The sequence below is a fragment of the Schistocerca piceifrons genome, chromosome X (genome assembly GCF_021461385.2).
Source record: "Schistocerca piceifrons isolate TAMUIC-IGC-003096 chromosome X, iqSchPice1.1, whole genome shotgun sequence".
NCBI lineage: Eukaryota > Metazoa > Arthropoda > Insecta > Orthoptera > Acrididae > Schistocerca > Schistocerca piceifrons.
The window spans coordinates 677,310,121-677,326,956 of record NC_060149.1 but is presented as its reverse complement, the minus strand read 5'-3'; the positions used below and the strand labels follow the sequence as shown (position 1 = coordinate 677,326,956).

Below are 16,836 nucleotides of genomic sequence, written 5' to 3'. Positions count from 1 at the left end.
ATTCCAAGATGCATAAGACCACCAAACATGTTCAGAAAGGAACTGTTGCTCCAGATTACAATGTTTCAATAGCAACGACTGAAGGTAGTGGAGAAGTAGTTTCAAGTGAATTTGGGAAACTATTTTCAGAACATCTAAAAGGGTGAGAAAAATTCCAAAAACTAGAACACAAAAACCAATGAAACCAACAATCTCCTCTCTGTAATATATACCATATTCACTAAAATTATAAACTGTATAGAAGAAACATTGGATTTCAATAAAGCACAGGAACAATCTAACTTTAGAAATGTATATACAAGAACAGGCTATTTGCAAATAGTGACTGAAATTATAAAGAATAAAGAAAAACTATGGGGAATTGAGACCTGTGAAATATCATGGAGTGACTACCTCGGTACGTAATATTCACTGATGATTATAGACAGCTGTTCAAAATTAAATCAAAATAAGTTCACTGAAAGCAAATAACTTGGTGTCAGCTGTATTCGGTACAGATGTTCTACTTGTTGGTGATGTGTGAAATTTGTGCCGGAGTGAGAGCCGAACCTGGGTTTCCTGCTTTCAGCGAATGGTCGCGTTACCATTAGGGTATCTGTGCATGCCTCCCAGACTGATCTAAACTTCCACTTTACACTGTCTACACCTCTCTACCCTAGGTTTCAATTCCCCATAGTCTTATTCCCACCAACGTGGGAATACATAATTAAGCTGTGGGTATTCAGTGATGAAAGTAAGAGACTATGGTATATGGATGTAGAGACAGTGTGACACATGGAATTCTAGGTTGGTACAGAGGTGTGCACATACAGCACAATGGAAAGGCAACCACTTGCGATAAGCTCGAAATCCAGGTTCAAGTCACAGTCCAGTATAAATTTTCACATTGCCAACAGGTAGAACGCCTGTTCCTAATACAGCTGACGACAAGTTACTCGCATTCAGCGAATGTATTTTGATTTAATTTTGAACAGCTGTTAATCATCATGAATATAAAAAATATTCAAACAGTGACCTAATGTGAGGTGACATAAGGAAACAGGGAGCAACAGGGATTTACCTAGCTCACACCCATAATGGGTAGATAAATCTGGAGGATGCATAGGAGACTTCATGCAGGCATTTAGCTTTTTACAAGTCACTTTGTCAAGTGTGTATTGTGAGTATCCTGAATTGAGCAAAACTGCCACTGCAAGAGTCATCTGCAGAGAGCAACAACTTATCGACTACAAGAGTCACCATCAACTACTATGGATTGTAAACGCAGATAGACTGGGTAATGGGTATCAAATCACATACTCAATGCAGAAAAACACTGGTGAATAGCAATGCTATCCAGAATCATCACTTTCCCATGGGCTGTGTGTGCCTTCAGTTAGTTAATTACATTATTGGATACATCATTTGCACCAATTTATATTGTAATGCTGTGGGACAAGTGAATTTCCGGTCAACAAATATACACTGAAGAGCCAAAGAAACTGGTACACCTGCCCAATATTGTGTAGGTTTCCCATGAACATGCAGAAGTACCACAACACGATGTGGCATGGACTTGACTATTGTCTGAAGTAGTGCTGGAGGGGACTGACACTATGAATCCTGCAAGGTTGTCCATACATACGTATGAGTATGAGAGGGTGCTGATCTTTCCTGAACAGCACACAGCAAGGTGTCCCAGATATACTCATTAATGTTCATGTCTGGCGAGTTTGGTGCCCAGTGGAAGTATTTAAATTCAGAAGTGTGTTCCTGGAGCCACTCTGTAGCAATTCTGGGAGCATGGAGTGTTGCATAGCCCTGCTGGAATTTTCCAAGCTCATTGGAAGGACCAATGGACACGAATGGATGCAGGTGATCAGACAGTATCCTTACATGCATGTCATCTGTCAGAGTCGTATCTAGATGTATCAGGGGTCCCATATCACTCCAAATGCACATGCACCATGCCATTACAAAGCCTGCACCCTGCTGACATGCAGGGTCCATGGATTCATGAGGCTGTCTAAATACCCATACACATCCACCTGCTCAATACAGTTTGAAACGAGGTTCGTCCGACCAGGCAATATGTTTCCAGTCATCAACAGTCCAATGTCGTCATTGATGGGCCCAATCAAGGCATAAACCTTTGTGTTGTGCAGTAATCAAGGGTACACAAGTGGGCCTTTGGTTCTGAAAGCCCATACTGATGATGTTTCACTGAATGGTTTGCACGCTGACATTTGTTGATGGCCCAGCATAGAAATCTGCAGCAACTTGTGAAAGGGTTGCACTTCTGTCACATTGAACGATTCTCTTCAGTCATCAATGGTCCCGTTCTTGCAGGAACTTTTTCCGGTCACACTGATGTCAGAGATTTGACATTTCACCGGATTCCTAATACTCACAGTACATTTGTGAAATGGTCATATGAGAAAATCTGCACTTCATCGCTACCTTGGAGATGCTGTGTCCCTCCACTCATGCACAAGAACTGGACAAGGCACTTGTCTTATATGGGTGTTGCCGACCGCAGCATCATATTCTGCCTGTTTACATATCTCTGTATTTGAATACGCATGCCTATACCTGTTTCTTTGCTGCTTCAACATATAATTTTTTATTTGTGTTTATAGCTGCATACTGGCCATTTAAACAATATTAAAAATAGCACAGTGGTGTAAATGAAGTAAAAATGAACATATGTTCTTTGTCTCTATTCATGTTACAAATGAAACACAAATTTGACAACAATGTAAACATATTTTTCTACTACAATACGCATGCTACCAGTGTTTAGTTAAATATTCATCTTTGGGATGGAAGGCATTGTCCAGAAAAAAAAATGGTGTTAATTTAGATTTAAAATTTGCCTCAGTACCTGTCATATAGCTTATGCCAGACAATACCTCAACCCATCACTTTTGTCTCTGCATCAGCGAACAGTTTAAGAAACCTTCATCGACGTGAGGATGCTTCTGTTCTAGATCACAGCTCACCTCACCTCATTCCTAATAAACACATCTGTGATGCTGTCGATCAAGATCCAACGCTTAATAGATTTCCAGAATTTCGGATGGCAGCTGAGGGGTCACAATTCAGGATGGTTCCCTATCGCTATTAATGTTTTGTGAAGTCTATTACATGACACACTTTGCTGTCATCTGGTTGAAGTGGGTGCTACACAGATAGATGTATTTGATTCAATTCGCACATAGAAGTGTGTGCTTGTGAATTAATGCTGAAAAATAGGTCAGTTTTCATTGTAACTTAATGGTATACAGATCCCCACTGGGAAAGTTTGAACTATTTATGAGGAATCTGGATTCCTTACTGTGCTGTCAGACAGCAGCAAGCAGTTAATAGCCTGTGGCAACTGCAACGTAGATTTTCTAACGGATTATGACACAAAAAATGATCTGGAAACCTTATTTGGATCCCAAAATTTGGTCTCAGTAATTAACTTTCCAACACAGATAGATAAAGCCAGTAGGACCCTAACTGATAATGTTTTCTTTGGTGAAGAAAATAACTGTATACCCAGTAACAAATGCTCTCTCTGATCATGATGCACAGTTAGTCAAGATAAATAACATGACTCCTTACAGTACAGATACTCCTCACTGGTAATCATTTAGAATAATTAATGACTCCACGACAAAAATTTTTAAGACTAGTTTATAGGGGATGACATGGGATGTAATTTATAATGAACCAAATGCTAACATAAAATTTAGTCTACTCCATTATAAATTCATATCATCATTTGAAAATAGCTTTCCACATAAACTCATCAGAAAGGACACTAAACAGCCAAGTAGAAAACCATGGAACACTAGAGGGATTAAAGTATCTGGTGAAAGGAAAATGGAAATGTCTCTTTTAGCAAGAACAAGCAGGGATCCTGCAATAGTTGCACACTAGAAAAACTTCCAACAACAGACTTAAGGCTATATGAAATGCAGTGGAAAGAGATAGGACAACCAGCCACAGAACAAGACAACATCATTACTGAACTGAATGGAAGGGCTATAAATGATAAGACACAGGTAGCAAATGCATTCAATAATTATTTCTTAAATATGGTAGAAAGCATAGGTAGGAACAGTTTAAGAACAAAATTACAGCACTATGGTGAAAATGTGTCTTACATAAAATTCAATCATATGAATATATCACCAACATCTCATTCTGAAATTAAGAAAATTATATATTCTCTCAAAAATAAAAGCTTATCTGCTTTTGACGGTGTTTCCAATAGGGTACTAAAAATTTGTTCCCATGTAATAAGTCCAGTCTTCTTTGAAATATGTAATTCTTCACTAACTCGAGGCATTTTTCCAGAGAAATTGAAATATGCCCTTGTTAAACCCATCTTTTAGAAAGGTGATATGAGAGATATCAATAACTACTGACATGGTTCATTGTCGACATCATTCTCCAAAATTTTTGAGAAGATGGTGTATTCTAGAATAGTAACTCACCTTCGCAACAACAGTATCCTTACCAAATCAGAGTTCAGGTTTCAGAAGGGTTGCTCTACTGAGAATGCCATTTACACATTCACTCATCAGATTTTCCAAGCATTACATAATAAAATAGTGCTGGTTGGTATTTTTTGTAACCATTTGACTGTGTGAATCACAGTATTCTCTTAGATAAATTGTTGTTTTATGGTAGTGATAGTATAGCCAAACAATGGATAATATCCAAATGCACGAAGTTGTACTTAGTAATTCAACCAATATAGTCCAGGGACATCATTCTGACTCAGGAGAAATTACGTATGGGGTTCCCCAAGGTTTAATTTTAGGTGCACTACTGTTCCTCATATACGTAAGCGATCTTCTGTCTAGTATAAAACAACCAGAATTAGTTCTTTTTGCAGATGACAGTAGTATTGTACTCAGGCCAAGCATACGTACAGAAACAGAAGAAATGGTAAATGAAGTTCTTAAAAGTATCTTTGACTGGTTTTCTGCAAATAGTCTCACTCTCAATTTTAAAAAGACACGACATATTCAGTTCTGCACATCTAAAGATATTACACCAATGATAAGTGTAACACATGGTCAGGAAATAATAGAGTGTGTGGAAACTCAAAATTCTTACGGGTCTACCGTATTTACTCGAATCTAAGCTGCACTTTTTTTCTGGTTTTTGTAATCCAAAAAACCGCCTGCAGCTTTGAATTGAGTGCAAAGTAAGCGGAAGTTCTGAAAAATGATGGTAGGTGCCGCCACAACTAACTTCTGCCATCGAATATATGTAGCGCTACACAGGCATGCGTTGCAGTCACAAAGATAAATACTGGTGCCAAAACCTCTGCGTCAGTAAATAAATTTAAAAAAAATGGTGGAAGATGAGCTTTTTTTTTTCTTCACCCCGAGTTTCGACCACTGCATTTTCATACATTATCCAACGAAGTAAATACAAATTCCGTATTGTTCATCTTCGAATGTAGCAGCATTTCAATGTACTACGAAAATCCGACTGGCAAGACTGTTTGGGATGTTTGTCAATTTGGTCAACTCTACGTACTGAATTTCTTCCTATCTGTGAGAAGAGATGTTTGCTAATAGGAACTTTTATGAATTGTGAATCACATAAAGTATTCTCTTCATCATAAGAATAATACGAATATAAACATTTTGCCATGTATCCTTTCGTGTTTGCTGCTATCTCATTTAAATCCTGTCTGCCTAATAAACTACGAAACTAGAGTGAGACATCAGCAACCGCAGAAGAATATACATACATGTCATGTTTGTATTCGTATTATTCTTATGCCTAATAGTGATACGGTCAGAAATGAAGCACGGCAATTGATTAGATTTTTAAATTTAATATGACTAATTTCTGTGCAGAATGTAATGTACTAAAGAGGCGTCTGCAAAGATTTTCAAATGGAGAAAAATTTTCGCTAAACATTTTTGCTAAACTCTCGTTCAGAACATCTATCACATGCTGTCTATTATTTGGTTCCTGCTGATCATTATCAAAGATGGCAGCAGTGTAAGTAACAACAAATAGCAGTCTCTTGCCATTGTTTCGCTAATGAGATGATTCCTCTCTCTCTCTCTCTCTCTCTCTCTCTCTCTCTCTCTCTCTCTCTCTCTCTCTCTCTCTCTTTTAATTGTGAGTGGTGGTAGCGCACTCAAACGCAACCCATGCCGCGAGCAGCGACAGGCCGTAAACACACTATCAGAATGTGACAAACAATGCATGCCACAGTACAGTAATGCATTTTCAGCTTAGAGTGACGTAAACACCTATAACAAAGAGAACGGCATTTACCAGATCAAAGAAAAGTAAGCAATCGATTCAAACCAGACGAAGCACGTGAAAAAGGAAGGGTACCCGTATAAATACGGATGGAGCGTCTGACGCATAGCAATGGCTACCTGGCAAACTTAACTGCTAAGCTTACGACTCGAACCAAACTACAGTAGCTGCATCGTCATTCATTTGATCTAAATTGTGTCTCATATTACAATGGACCAACTTTGTTTCAACTTGGAGGTGCGGCCTAAAGCTTTTCTCCCTCTTGAATTTCGAGTCTCAAATTTCAGGTGCGGCTTAGATTCGGGAAATTTTTTTTTTCCTCGATTTCGAGTCTCATTTTTCAGGTGCGGCTTAGATTCGAGTAAATACGTCATATTGATCAGAATTTAAATTGGAAAAAAAAAAAACACATTTTGGAACTCCTAAAACAACGTCCTTCAGCCACATTTTGCTTAGAATCATTGAAAATCTTGGAGAGACACATATCAGTAAGTTTATGTATTTTGCATATTATCATTCAATAATGTCATATGGAATAATGTTCTGGGATACCTCATCTTTAAGAAGGAAAGTCTCCAGTGTGCAAAAATGTGTAGTAAGAGTAAAATATGGTGCTCACCCACTATCATCTTGTAGACATATGTTTAGGGAGTTGGGCATTTTGACTACTGCTTCACAGTATATGTATTACCTCACGAAGATTGTTGTAAATAATCCATTATAGTTCAGAAGGAATGATGAGATATGTAATTACACCACCAGAAGGACAAATGACATTCATTACTCCATATTAAGGTTGTCTTTAGCACAAAAGGGGATGCACAACGCTGCAACAAAAATTTTTGATCGCGTACCCAGTGATATAAAATATCTGACAGACAGAAAACTAAAATTTTATAACAAACTGAGAAAGCTTCTCCTTTGCAACTTATATTTTGTGGAAGAATTTCTATTATGTAATGTGTAAAAGATATTGGGTAGGAATTACTAACTCATATCTGTGTGTCTTTTTTCTTTTTTACAAAGAGAAACACTTGGAAATGTTCAGAATGTAACTGGGAGTACAAATTAATTTGTGACATGAAAGTAAAAACTCGTTCCACATACTTAATGTAACTGTGGGTACAAACTAATTTGTGATGTGAAAGTAAAATAACTCATTGCACGTCATTACGATCCATCATGCAAAATGATCCATGGGACATGAAACTAACTAACTAGGTTGTTAATATGCACAGGATCTAAATGTTTTTACTGGACAAATGCAAGAATATAAATAGTGAAGGTGATAGAACATTATGAAATAAATCATTACTAAACGAGAAAAAAAGAGATACAAAAACACTATTCCTTCAAGTTGGAGACAGATGAAAAAAGCAACCCAGCAATTGCTATGTCAATCTATTGCTTATGACAAGTACAAAAAAAGAATTATTTTATGACAACCTTTGTGAAATATATGTACTAAGAAAATTGCAACAGGAAGATGAAAGTGGTAAAGATGCAGAGTACTCAAGTCCAATGAATAACAGAGAAGCAGCAGACATTACACACAGAGTAATGGAATTTCATGCCATAAAGAAGAAAAATGTCCTTAAGACAGAAAATCAGTAGTTAGGTGAGTTAATGTGTTAGACTAAAAATGCAGGAATGCCCAATGTAGAGATAACTGTAATCTATTATGGACAGAAAAGCCAAAATTTCAGTTGGGGGAGGGGGATTTAAGATAAAGTATCAATACCTGTTGAAATTTTGTCGTTCTGCAAATTTCTTAGGCACAAGGAGATGATGAACAATTACTGTTAAGTCGTTAGACTGGAATACATACAGGCATGAGAAAGGAAACTCGACAGAGCTTAAACGAGTAATGTGCAACAGTTTTATGTGTGCAGTGTATGGCTAATTACTTTTTTTCTTCTTAGGGGACCAAGTCTCTTTCTGCAAGAAATCTTGAAATTCATACACTCACATCCATAACGGAAATAGTACACAAGATCCTAAATACAGGGTGATTCAAAAAGAATACCACAACTTTAGGAATTTAAAACTCTGCAACGACAAAAGGCAGAGCTAAGCACTATCTGTCGGCGAATTAAGGGAGCTATGAAGTTTCATTTAGTTGTACATTTGTTCGCCATTTCAGCCAATAAAGTTTTTGGTCCCTTTTTCTTTGAAGGTGCTACTGTAACTGGACTACAGTATCTGGAGATGTTAGAGAATTGGCTGTTCCCTCAGCTCGAACAAGAAGCACAACAATTCATATTTCAGCAGGATGGAGCGCCACCACATTGGCACTTATCTGTCCGTAACTACCTGAACATCAACTACCCGAGGCGATGGATCGGCCGCCAGGCAGCCCGTGACAGAGCACTTCATCACTGGCCTCCAAGAAGCCCTGATCTTACCCCCTGTGATTTTTTCTTATGGGGGTACGTTAAGGATATGGTGTTTCGGCCATCTCTCCCAGCCACCACTGATGATTTGAAACGAGAAATAACAGCAGCTATCCAAACTGTTACGCCTGATATGCTACAGAGAGTGTGGAACGAGTTGGAGTATCGGGTTGATATTGCTCGTGTGTCTGGAGGAGGCCATATTGAACATCTCTGAACTTGTTTTTGAGTGAAAAAAAAAACCTTTTTAAATACTCTTTGTAATGATGTATAACAGAAGGTTATATTATGTTTCTTTCATTAAATACACATTTTTAAAGTTGTGGTATTCTTTTTGAATCACCCTGATTTTTATATATATATAAAGTATAGCAATAACATGTGTGATGAAAGGTATGGTGCTAACATTATGATACTTGACAATGATATGGATACAAAATATATCAAAAAGCCTGTCATGGGGAACACAAAAAAAAAAGGGTTTATACCACCACATCCCTGCCTCCCTTCTCCCCCTCCCAGTGAGCAATGGACCAGGCTGTGGTGGGGTGGCTTGCGAGCCCCAACAATACAGAAAGCTGTACCTAGATGCCTGCTGACAGGCCAGATAGATGTGTGATCCCTTAAACGGGGCAACAGCCTTTTCAGTAGCTGCAGGGGCAACAGCCTGGATGAATGCCTGATCTGGCTTTATAATATCAACCAACATCGTCTTGCTGTGCTGGTAATGTGAACTGCTGAAAGCAAGGGGAAAACTTCATTATTTTTCTCTACAGCATGCAGCACTACTGTGTGGTTAAATGATGGCATCCTCCTGGGTAAAATATTCTACAGGTAAAATAGTCCCCCATTTGGATCTCCAGGCAGGGACTACTCAGAGGATGTCATCACGAAAAGCAAAACAGGCAATGTATGGGTCAGAGGATGGACTGTTATACTGCAATGAAAATTACTTTGTGACTGACAGATCGTAGTGGTGGGGAACAACGATACTGATGTGCAGCCAGCCACTCTTCACAAGGCACTGCATGTAACCTACAAAACAGGCAACAAAGCAAGCATCAGTGCTAGAGGAAAATTTACAACTGGATGGCAGCATGCCCCTACCACTCAACTTGCTGGAAAGTCCATCACAAAGTAATTTTAATTGGAGTATAGATCCCTTAACCAGACAGACAGGTTAGAAAATTTAAGAATGGAAGTGAACAGGTTGAAGTTAAGATATAGTTGGGATTAGTGAAGTTCAGTGTAAGGATGAACAGGACTTCTGGTCAGGTGAGTACACAGTTATAAATACAAAATCAAACAGGGGTAATGCAGCAGCAGGTCTAATAATGAATAAGAAATAGGAATGTGGATAACCTACTATGAACAGCGTAGTGTACACATTATCATAGGCAAGAGAGACAAGACGCCGATACTCAACACAGTAGTACAAGTTTATATGCCAACTAGCTCTGTAGATTATGAGATTGAAAGATGTATGATGAAATACAAGAAACTATTCAGATAGTTAAATTAGAGGAAAATTTGATTGCGATGGGGGGACTAATTCTGTAGTAGGAAGAGATGGTAAAATAGTGTGTGAATATGGACTTGGAGAAATAAATGAAGGAGGAAACTGCCTGGAAGAATTTTGAACAGAGCATAATTTAATCATCATTAACACTAGGTTTAAGAAGCATGAAAGAAGGCTGTCTATGTGGAAGAGCCCTGTAGACACCAGGTGGTTTCAGACTGTTTATGTAATGGTAAGACAGATTTAAGAACCAGCATTTAAATTGTAACACATTTCCAGGGCCAGATGTGGACTCTGATCACAATTTACTGGTAATGAACTGTGTATTAAAAATAAAGAAATTGCAAAAAAGCATGAAATTAAGATGGGACCAGGATAAGTTTAAAGAACCAGAGGTTGCTGAGAATTTCAGAGGGAGAATTAGGCAACGATACAGTAAAAGAGGAATGGGAAGTTTTGAGAGATGAAATAGTGAAGACAGCAGAAGATCAAATAGGTAAAAAGACACAGCCTTGTAGAAATCCTTGGACATCATAAGTGACATTGAATTTAATTGATGAATGGAGAAAATATAAAAATGCAGCAAATGAAGCAGGCAAAAGGGAATACAATCATCTAAAAAAATGAAATTGACATGAAATGCAAAATGGCCACGCAACAAGGGCTAAAGAACAAATGTAGGAGTACAGAAGTACACAGAACTAGGGGAAAGATACATACTGCCTACATGAAATTCTGAAGACATGTTTGGAAAGAAGAAAAGTGGTATCAAGAGATGAGATGGAAAGTCGTCCAAAGCAAATAACGAAAACCTGAAAGTGCAAGGAGTACACAGAGGAGCTATAGAAGGGAAATGAACTTGAAGGTTATGTTATAGAAAGGGAAGAGGAGAAGAAGATAACATAGGAGATATGGTACTATGAGAAGAATTTGAAAGAGCACTAAAGACCTAAGTCGAAACTAGGTCCCTCGAGTGGACATCATTCCCTCAGAACTACTGATATCCTTGGGAAAGCCAGCCATAACTTAACTATTTCACCTGGTATGCAAGATATATGCACCAGGTGAAATACTCAGACTTCAAGAAAAATGTAATAGTTTCAATTCCAAAGAAAGAAGGTGCTGAAAAGGTGTTAATATCTTAGAAGATGGGTTAACAGAAGGTAAGCTTACGTTTATAGCTTTTGCAGGCTTGGAGAAAGCTTTTGAAAACATCGACCAGAATCCACTCTTTGAAAATCTTAGGGTTGCAGGGGCAAAATACCGGGAGTGAAAGCTTATATACAATTTGTAAAGAAACCAGATAGCAGGTGGGTGGGTGGGTGGGTGGGTGGGTGGGTTGTTGGTTGGTTGGCTGGCTGCCTGGCTGATTTGGAGGAGAGGACCAAACAGCGAGGTTATCAGTCCTGTCGGGCTGAGGGCTATGCGTGAAGCGTTCAGTGAATTTGAAAGTAAAATTCTATGTACCGACTTGACAGAAAATCCTAGGAAGTTCTGGTCTTACATTAAATCAGTAAGTGGCTCGAAACAGCATATCCAGACACTCCGGGATGATGATGGCATTGAAACAGAGGATGACACGCGTAAAGCTGAAATACTAAACACCTTTTTCCAAAGCTGTTTCACAGAGGAAGACCGCACTGCAGTTCCTTCTCTAAATCCTCGCACAAAACGAAAAAATGGCTGACATCAAAATAAGTGCCCAAAGAATAGAAAAGCAACTAGAATCACTCAACAGAGGAAAGTCCACTGGACCTGACGGGATACCAATTCGATTCTACACAGAGTACGCGAAAGAACTTGCCCCCCCTTCTAACAGCCGTGTACCGCAAGTCTCTAGAGGATCGGAAAGTTTCAAATGATTGGAAAAGAGCAGAGGTAGTCCCAGTCTTCAAGAAGGGTCGTCAAGCAGATGCGCAAAACTATAGACCTATATCTCTGACGTCGATCTGTTGTAGAATTTTAGAACATGTTTTTTGCTTGAGTGTCATGTCGTTTCTGGAAACCCAGAATCTACTATGTAGGAATCAACATGGATTCCGGAAACAGCGATTGTGTGAGACCCAACTCGCTTTATTTGTTCATGAGACCCAGAAAATATTAGATACAGGCTCCCAGGTGATGCTATTTTTCTTGACTTCCGGAAGGCGTTCAATACAGTTCCGCACTGTCGCCTGATAAAGTAAGAGCCTACGGAATATCAGACCAGCTGTGTGGCTGGATTGAAGAGTTTTTAGCAAACAGAACACAGCATGTTGTTATCAATGGAGAGACGTCTACAGACGTTAAAGTAACCTCTGGCGTGCCACAGGGGAGTGTTATGGGACCATTGCTTTTCACAATATGTATAAATGACCTAGTAGATAATGTCGGAAGTTCCATGCGGCTTTTTGCGGATGATGCTGTAGTATACAGAGAAGTTGCAGCATTAGAAAATTGTAGCGAAATGCAGGAAGATCTGCAGTGAATAGGCACTTGGTGCAGGGAGAGGCAACTGACCCTTAACATAGACAAATGTAATGTATTGCGAATACATACAAAGAAGGATCCTTTATTGTATGATTATATGATAGCGGAACAAACACTGGTAGCAGTTACTTCTGTAAAATATCTGGGAGTATGCGTGCGGAACGATTTGAAGTGGAATGATCATATAAAATTAATTGTTGGTAAGGCGGGTACCAGGTTGAGATTCATTGGGAGAGTCCTTAGAAAATGTAGTCCATCAACAAAGGAGGTGGCTTACAAAACACTCGTTCGACCTATACTTGAGTATTGCTCATCAATGTGGGATCTGTACCAGATCGGGTTGACAGAGGAGATAGAGAAGATCCAAAGAAGAGCGGCGCGTTTCGTCACAGGGTCATTTGGTAACCGTGATAGCGTTACGGAGTTGTTTGGCAAACTCGGGTGGCAGACTCTGCAAGAGAGGCGCTCTGCATCGCAGTGTAGCTTGCTCGCCAGGTTTCGAGAGGGTGCGTTTCTGGATGAGGTATCGAATATATCGCTTCCCCCTACTTATACCTCCCGAGGAGATCACGAATGTAAAATTAAAGGGATTCGAGCACGCACGGAGGCTTTCAGACAGTCGTTCTTCCCGCGAACCATACGCGACTGGAACAGAAAAGGGAGGTAATGAAAGTGGCACATAAAGTGCCCTCCGCCACACACCGTTGGTTGGCTTGCGGAGTATAAATGTAAATGTAGATGTAGATTAGGTAAGGGCGAGGAAGGTAGTCGGCCATGCCCTTTCAAAGGGACCATTTGCCTGAAGCAATTTAGGGACATCATGGAAAACCTAAATCATGATGTGGGTTTGAACCATCATACTCCTGAATGTGAGTCCAGTGTGCTAACCACTGCGCCACCTCGCTCAGTCCAGACAGCAGTTATGAGTGGAAGGGCATGAAAGTGAAGCACTTAGTTGAGATGGAAGTGAGACAAGGTTATAATCTACCCTAGAAGTTATTCAATCAGCACATTGCGCAAGCAGTAAAGAAAGACAAAGAAAAATTTGGAGAAGGAATTAAAGTTCAGGGAGAAGAAAGAAAACTTTGAAGTTTGGCGATGACATTATAATTCCATCGGAGTCGGCAAAGGACTTGGAAACACAGTTGAATGGAATGGACAGTGTCTTGAAAGAGGATATAAGATGAACATTAACAAAGGCAAACAAAGGTAATCGAATGTAGTTAAATTTAATCAGGCAATGTTGAGGGAATCAGATTATGAATTGGTACACTGAAATGAGTACAGGAATTTAGCTATTTGGGCAGCAAAATAACTGATGGCCAAAGTAGAGAGGATGTAAAATTTAGACTGGCAACGGCAAGAAAAGCATTTCTGAAGAAGAGAAAGTTGTTAACATCAAATATACATTTAAACGTTCAGAAGTATTTTCTGAAGGTATTTGTATGGAGTGTAGCCACGTGTGGAAGCAAAACATGAGCAACAAACAATTTAGATAGAAACTTTTGAAATGTGGAGAACAAAAGAATGTTGAAGATTAAATGGGTAGAATGTGTAACTAATGAGGTGGCACTGAATAGAATTGTGAAGAGAAGAAATTTGTGGCAAAAATTAACTACACTAAGGGATCAGTTGATAGGACACATTCTGAGACATCAAGGTATCACCAATTAAGTATTGGAGGTAAAACTTTTAGAGGGAGACCAAGGTATGAATACAGTAAGGAAGTTCAAAAGAATATAGGTTGCAGTAGTGATTCTGAGACCAAGAGGCTTGCCCAGGTTAGCATAGTGTGAACAGCTGCATAGAACCAGTCTTCACGCTGAAGACCGTATTATTTTTACAGACACCAACCATCACAATACCCCTAGGAACATCATACAATGAAGTATGCACTCATATCAAAGTCCTGTCCAATTTCATAACTCTAGCCAGCTCATTTTCCCAATATTGATACGATTTTAACGTCTAAAAGATGGCAGGAATCACTCTCTAGGGTAAACAGGATAATACTCCACTGCTCTTGGGTCAACTCACAATAGGCAAAGACTCCATACTCGCAGAGCTCTGTGGTGCCTTTGGGGAAGAATTAGGTATCTGGTGGGTCACTGAACAAACAAAGGAGCCTCTTTAACCAGTTGATACACAGTCTGAGGTGATAGCTGTGATCCTGAGGCTGCAGCAAGGTGTCTCTGCAGATGTGATAAAGCTTAGAATACACAGCAACACTATGGTATTGTTTTCTTGTGGATCTCCTTTCTCCTCTTTCTTTTTCACTCAAGCCACAAATGAGGGAAAATTTTCTTTTATCTTCTTTTTGCTATGATTGGAATAAACATCTATCAAGTGCAAACATTTATAATTGCATACCTGTTCAAGTGTCTGACTGGGTAAATGGTCTTCCACAGTTACCAGTCCAAACTTATTCCTTGCAAGTGTTCTCATTTCTTTGTAAGTTTTCCAATCATGTAAAGCCACTGTTGTCAGATTGTAAAATGTTTCATCAAGGTAATGCTCCACATAACCTGAAAGCCATGCATTAAACTTAGAAGTTACTGTTTCTATACCAATTATTTGGATGCAGCACACAAAGAGGGTTATTTGGATGCAGTACACACAGGTCACATTTATCAACTTCATCTAAATTCAAAAAGTAGTTTCACTCATCAAACATGTCTGCACAATTATTTTTTTTTAAATCTCTGTACCATTCTAGTTATTGCCATGTTTGAACATTGTAAGACTCTCACTCATACAAATTATCAAGATTTTACAGGAACTTGGAACTAAAATGTTACTGTGGGTACAACTATTTCCTTTGATCTAATTCAGGACTGTATGTTACAGCTGGCCATGTAACATTACACTGGTTCTCAAAGTGCCGAGGATAATGTGTTTTCTTCTTCTTACTTCAGTGACTAGAAGGTGAATTACAGCAAGAGCGTTAATTTCAGTAGGAACAAATACATCCCCCCTCCTCCCCTTTCCAGCTGCACTTCCTCCCACTGATGTATGTACAAACTCATACAATGGTGAAATGGATGCCTGAAAAGGCATGGCTCTTCATGGTACAGCATGTAGTAAATGAGAAAAATTCCTTTTGCAACAATTCATAAGCTCCAATGCCCTCACACTTACTTACAACTCAGCATTATGAATAGTTTATTGATTTGAAGATAAGCTCTGGAGAGAACTACAGAAAATTACTGAACTTTTTCTACTTTTATGCATCAGTTTACAGTAAAATCATAATTAATCTCTTTAAAATGGTACAAAATGAAGAGCCAGCAAGTATGTTTGCAATGCATTCCTTCCTAAGCTAAGTTAGTGTGAAAATTGTTATGGGCATGTGAAGGAGTCCAGGAGACAACCACACTGTATAGTATTAAAATTAACCATTCCTGTTTACAAAAGGCTGTATTCCGGATGAAGCCCAAGCAGTCACATCGAGAACAGCCAGTTATGAAGAATACATGACAAGTTTTGGCCCCGGCACAAAAATGGCACTGATATCAGCAATATTTTTTTTTTGTTATGTTGTTACTCATAGCAAATAAGTTAAGTGTCAACTTAATCTGGAGAATAGTTTTGTTTACACTGCTTTTTAAAGTAGTCATACTGTTAATGCTAATATGTCATCAGAGTGTCTTTTAGCTGTATCTCTGAAGAGATACAAGTTCCTCCATAATTCAGTGGAAGATCAATTGCCCAAGCCAACAGGAAATGTGGACATTGCCTTCACACAACAATAGACCATTTTTTTCTCTATTCAAACACACACACTGTCCCATTTATCTTAACCACTCTAAATAACATAACTGAAGAGGGCTGCTATGGTCAGAGGCAGTTTTCTGGGTATGCAACCACATACTGTAACTGACTATAACTGATGAAACTAATGTTTCAGCTACCATTACAGTGGCCGCCTCCTTTGCTTACATCAGTGATAGTTATTTACAACATGATGTGATAATATACCCAGAAAACTGTTATTTACAAAATGTGTACTGCTGTTCATACCTCTGTAATGAATGGAGTTACAAGGAGGACAATAACATTAGTTTTAACTGTCCCTGGTAATAAAAATTTGCTAGATAATTTTTTTATTTTAACTGATTCAACTGTGGGTTCTTGGCAAAGCAATGCATATTTTACTAATCGAACAAAACACTTTTTTAGCATTGTTTC

At 38.8% G+C, this 16,836-nt stretch overlaps 1 protein-coding gene across 1 annotated transcript in view; it reads right to left on the bottom strand.

Moving 5' to 3' along the window:
* LOC124721262 (WASH complex subunit 4) overlaps positions 1-16,836 on the bottom strand; it is a 178,161-nt gene that overhangs the window by 64,489 nt on the left and 96,836 nt on the right. The window contains exon 13 of the mRNA XM_047246139.1: positions 15,019-15,173. Within this exon, the coding sequence (XP_047102095.1) occupies positions 15,019-15,173 (155 nt within the window). The remainder of the gene's footprint in view (positions 1-15,018; positions 15,174-16,836) is intronic.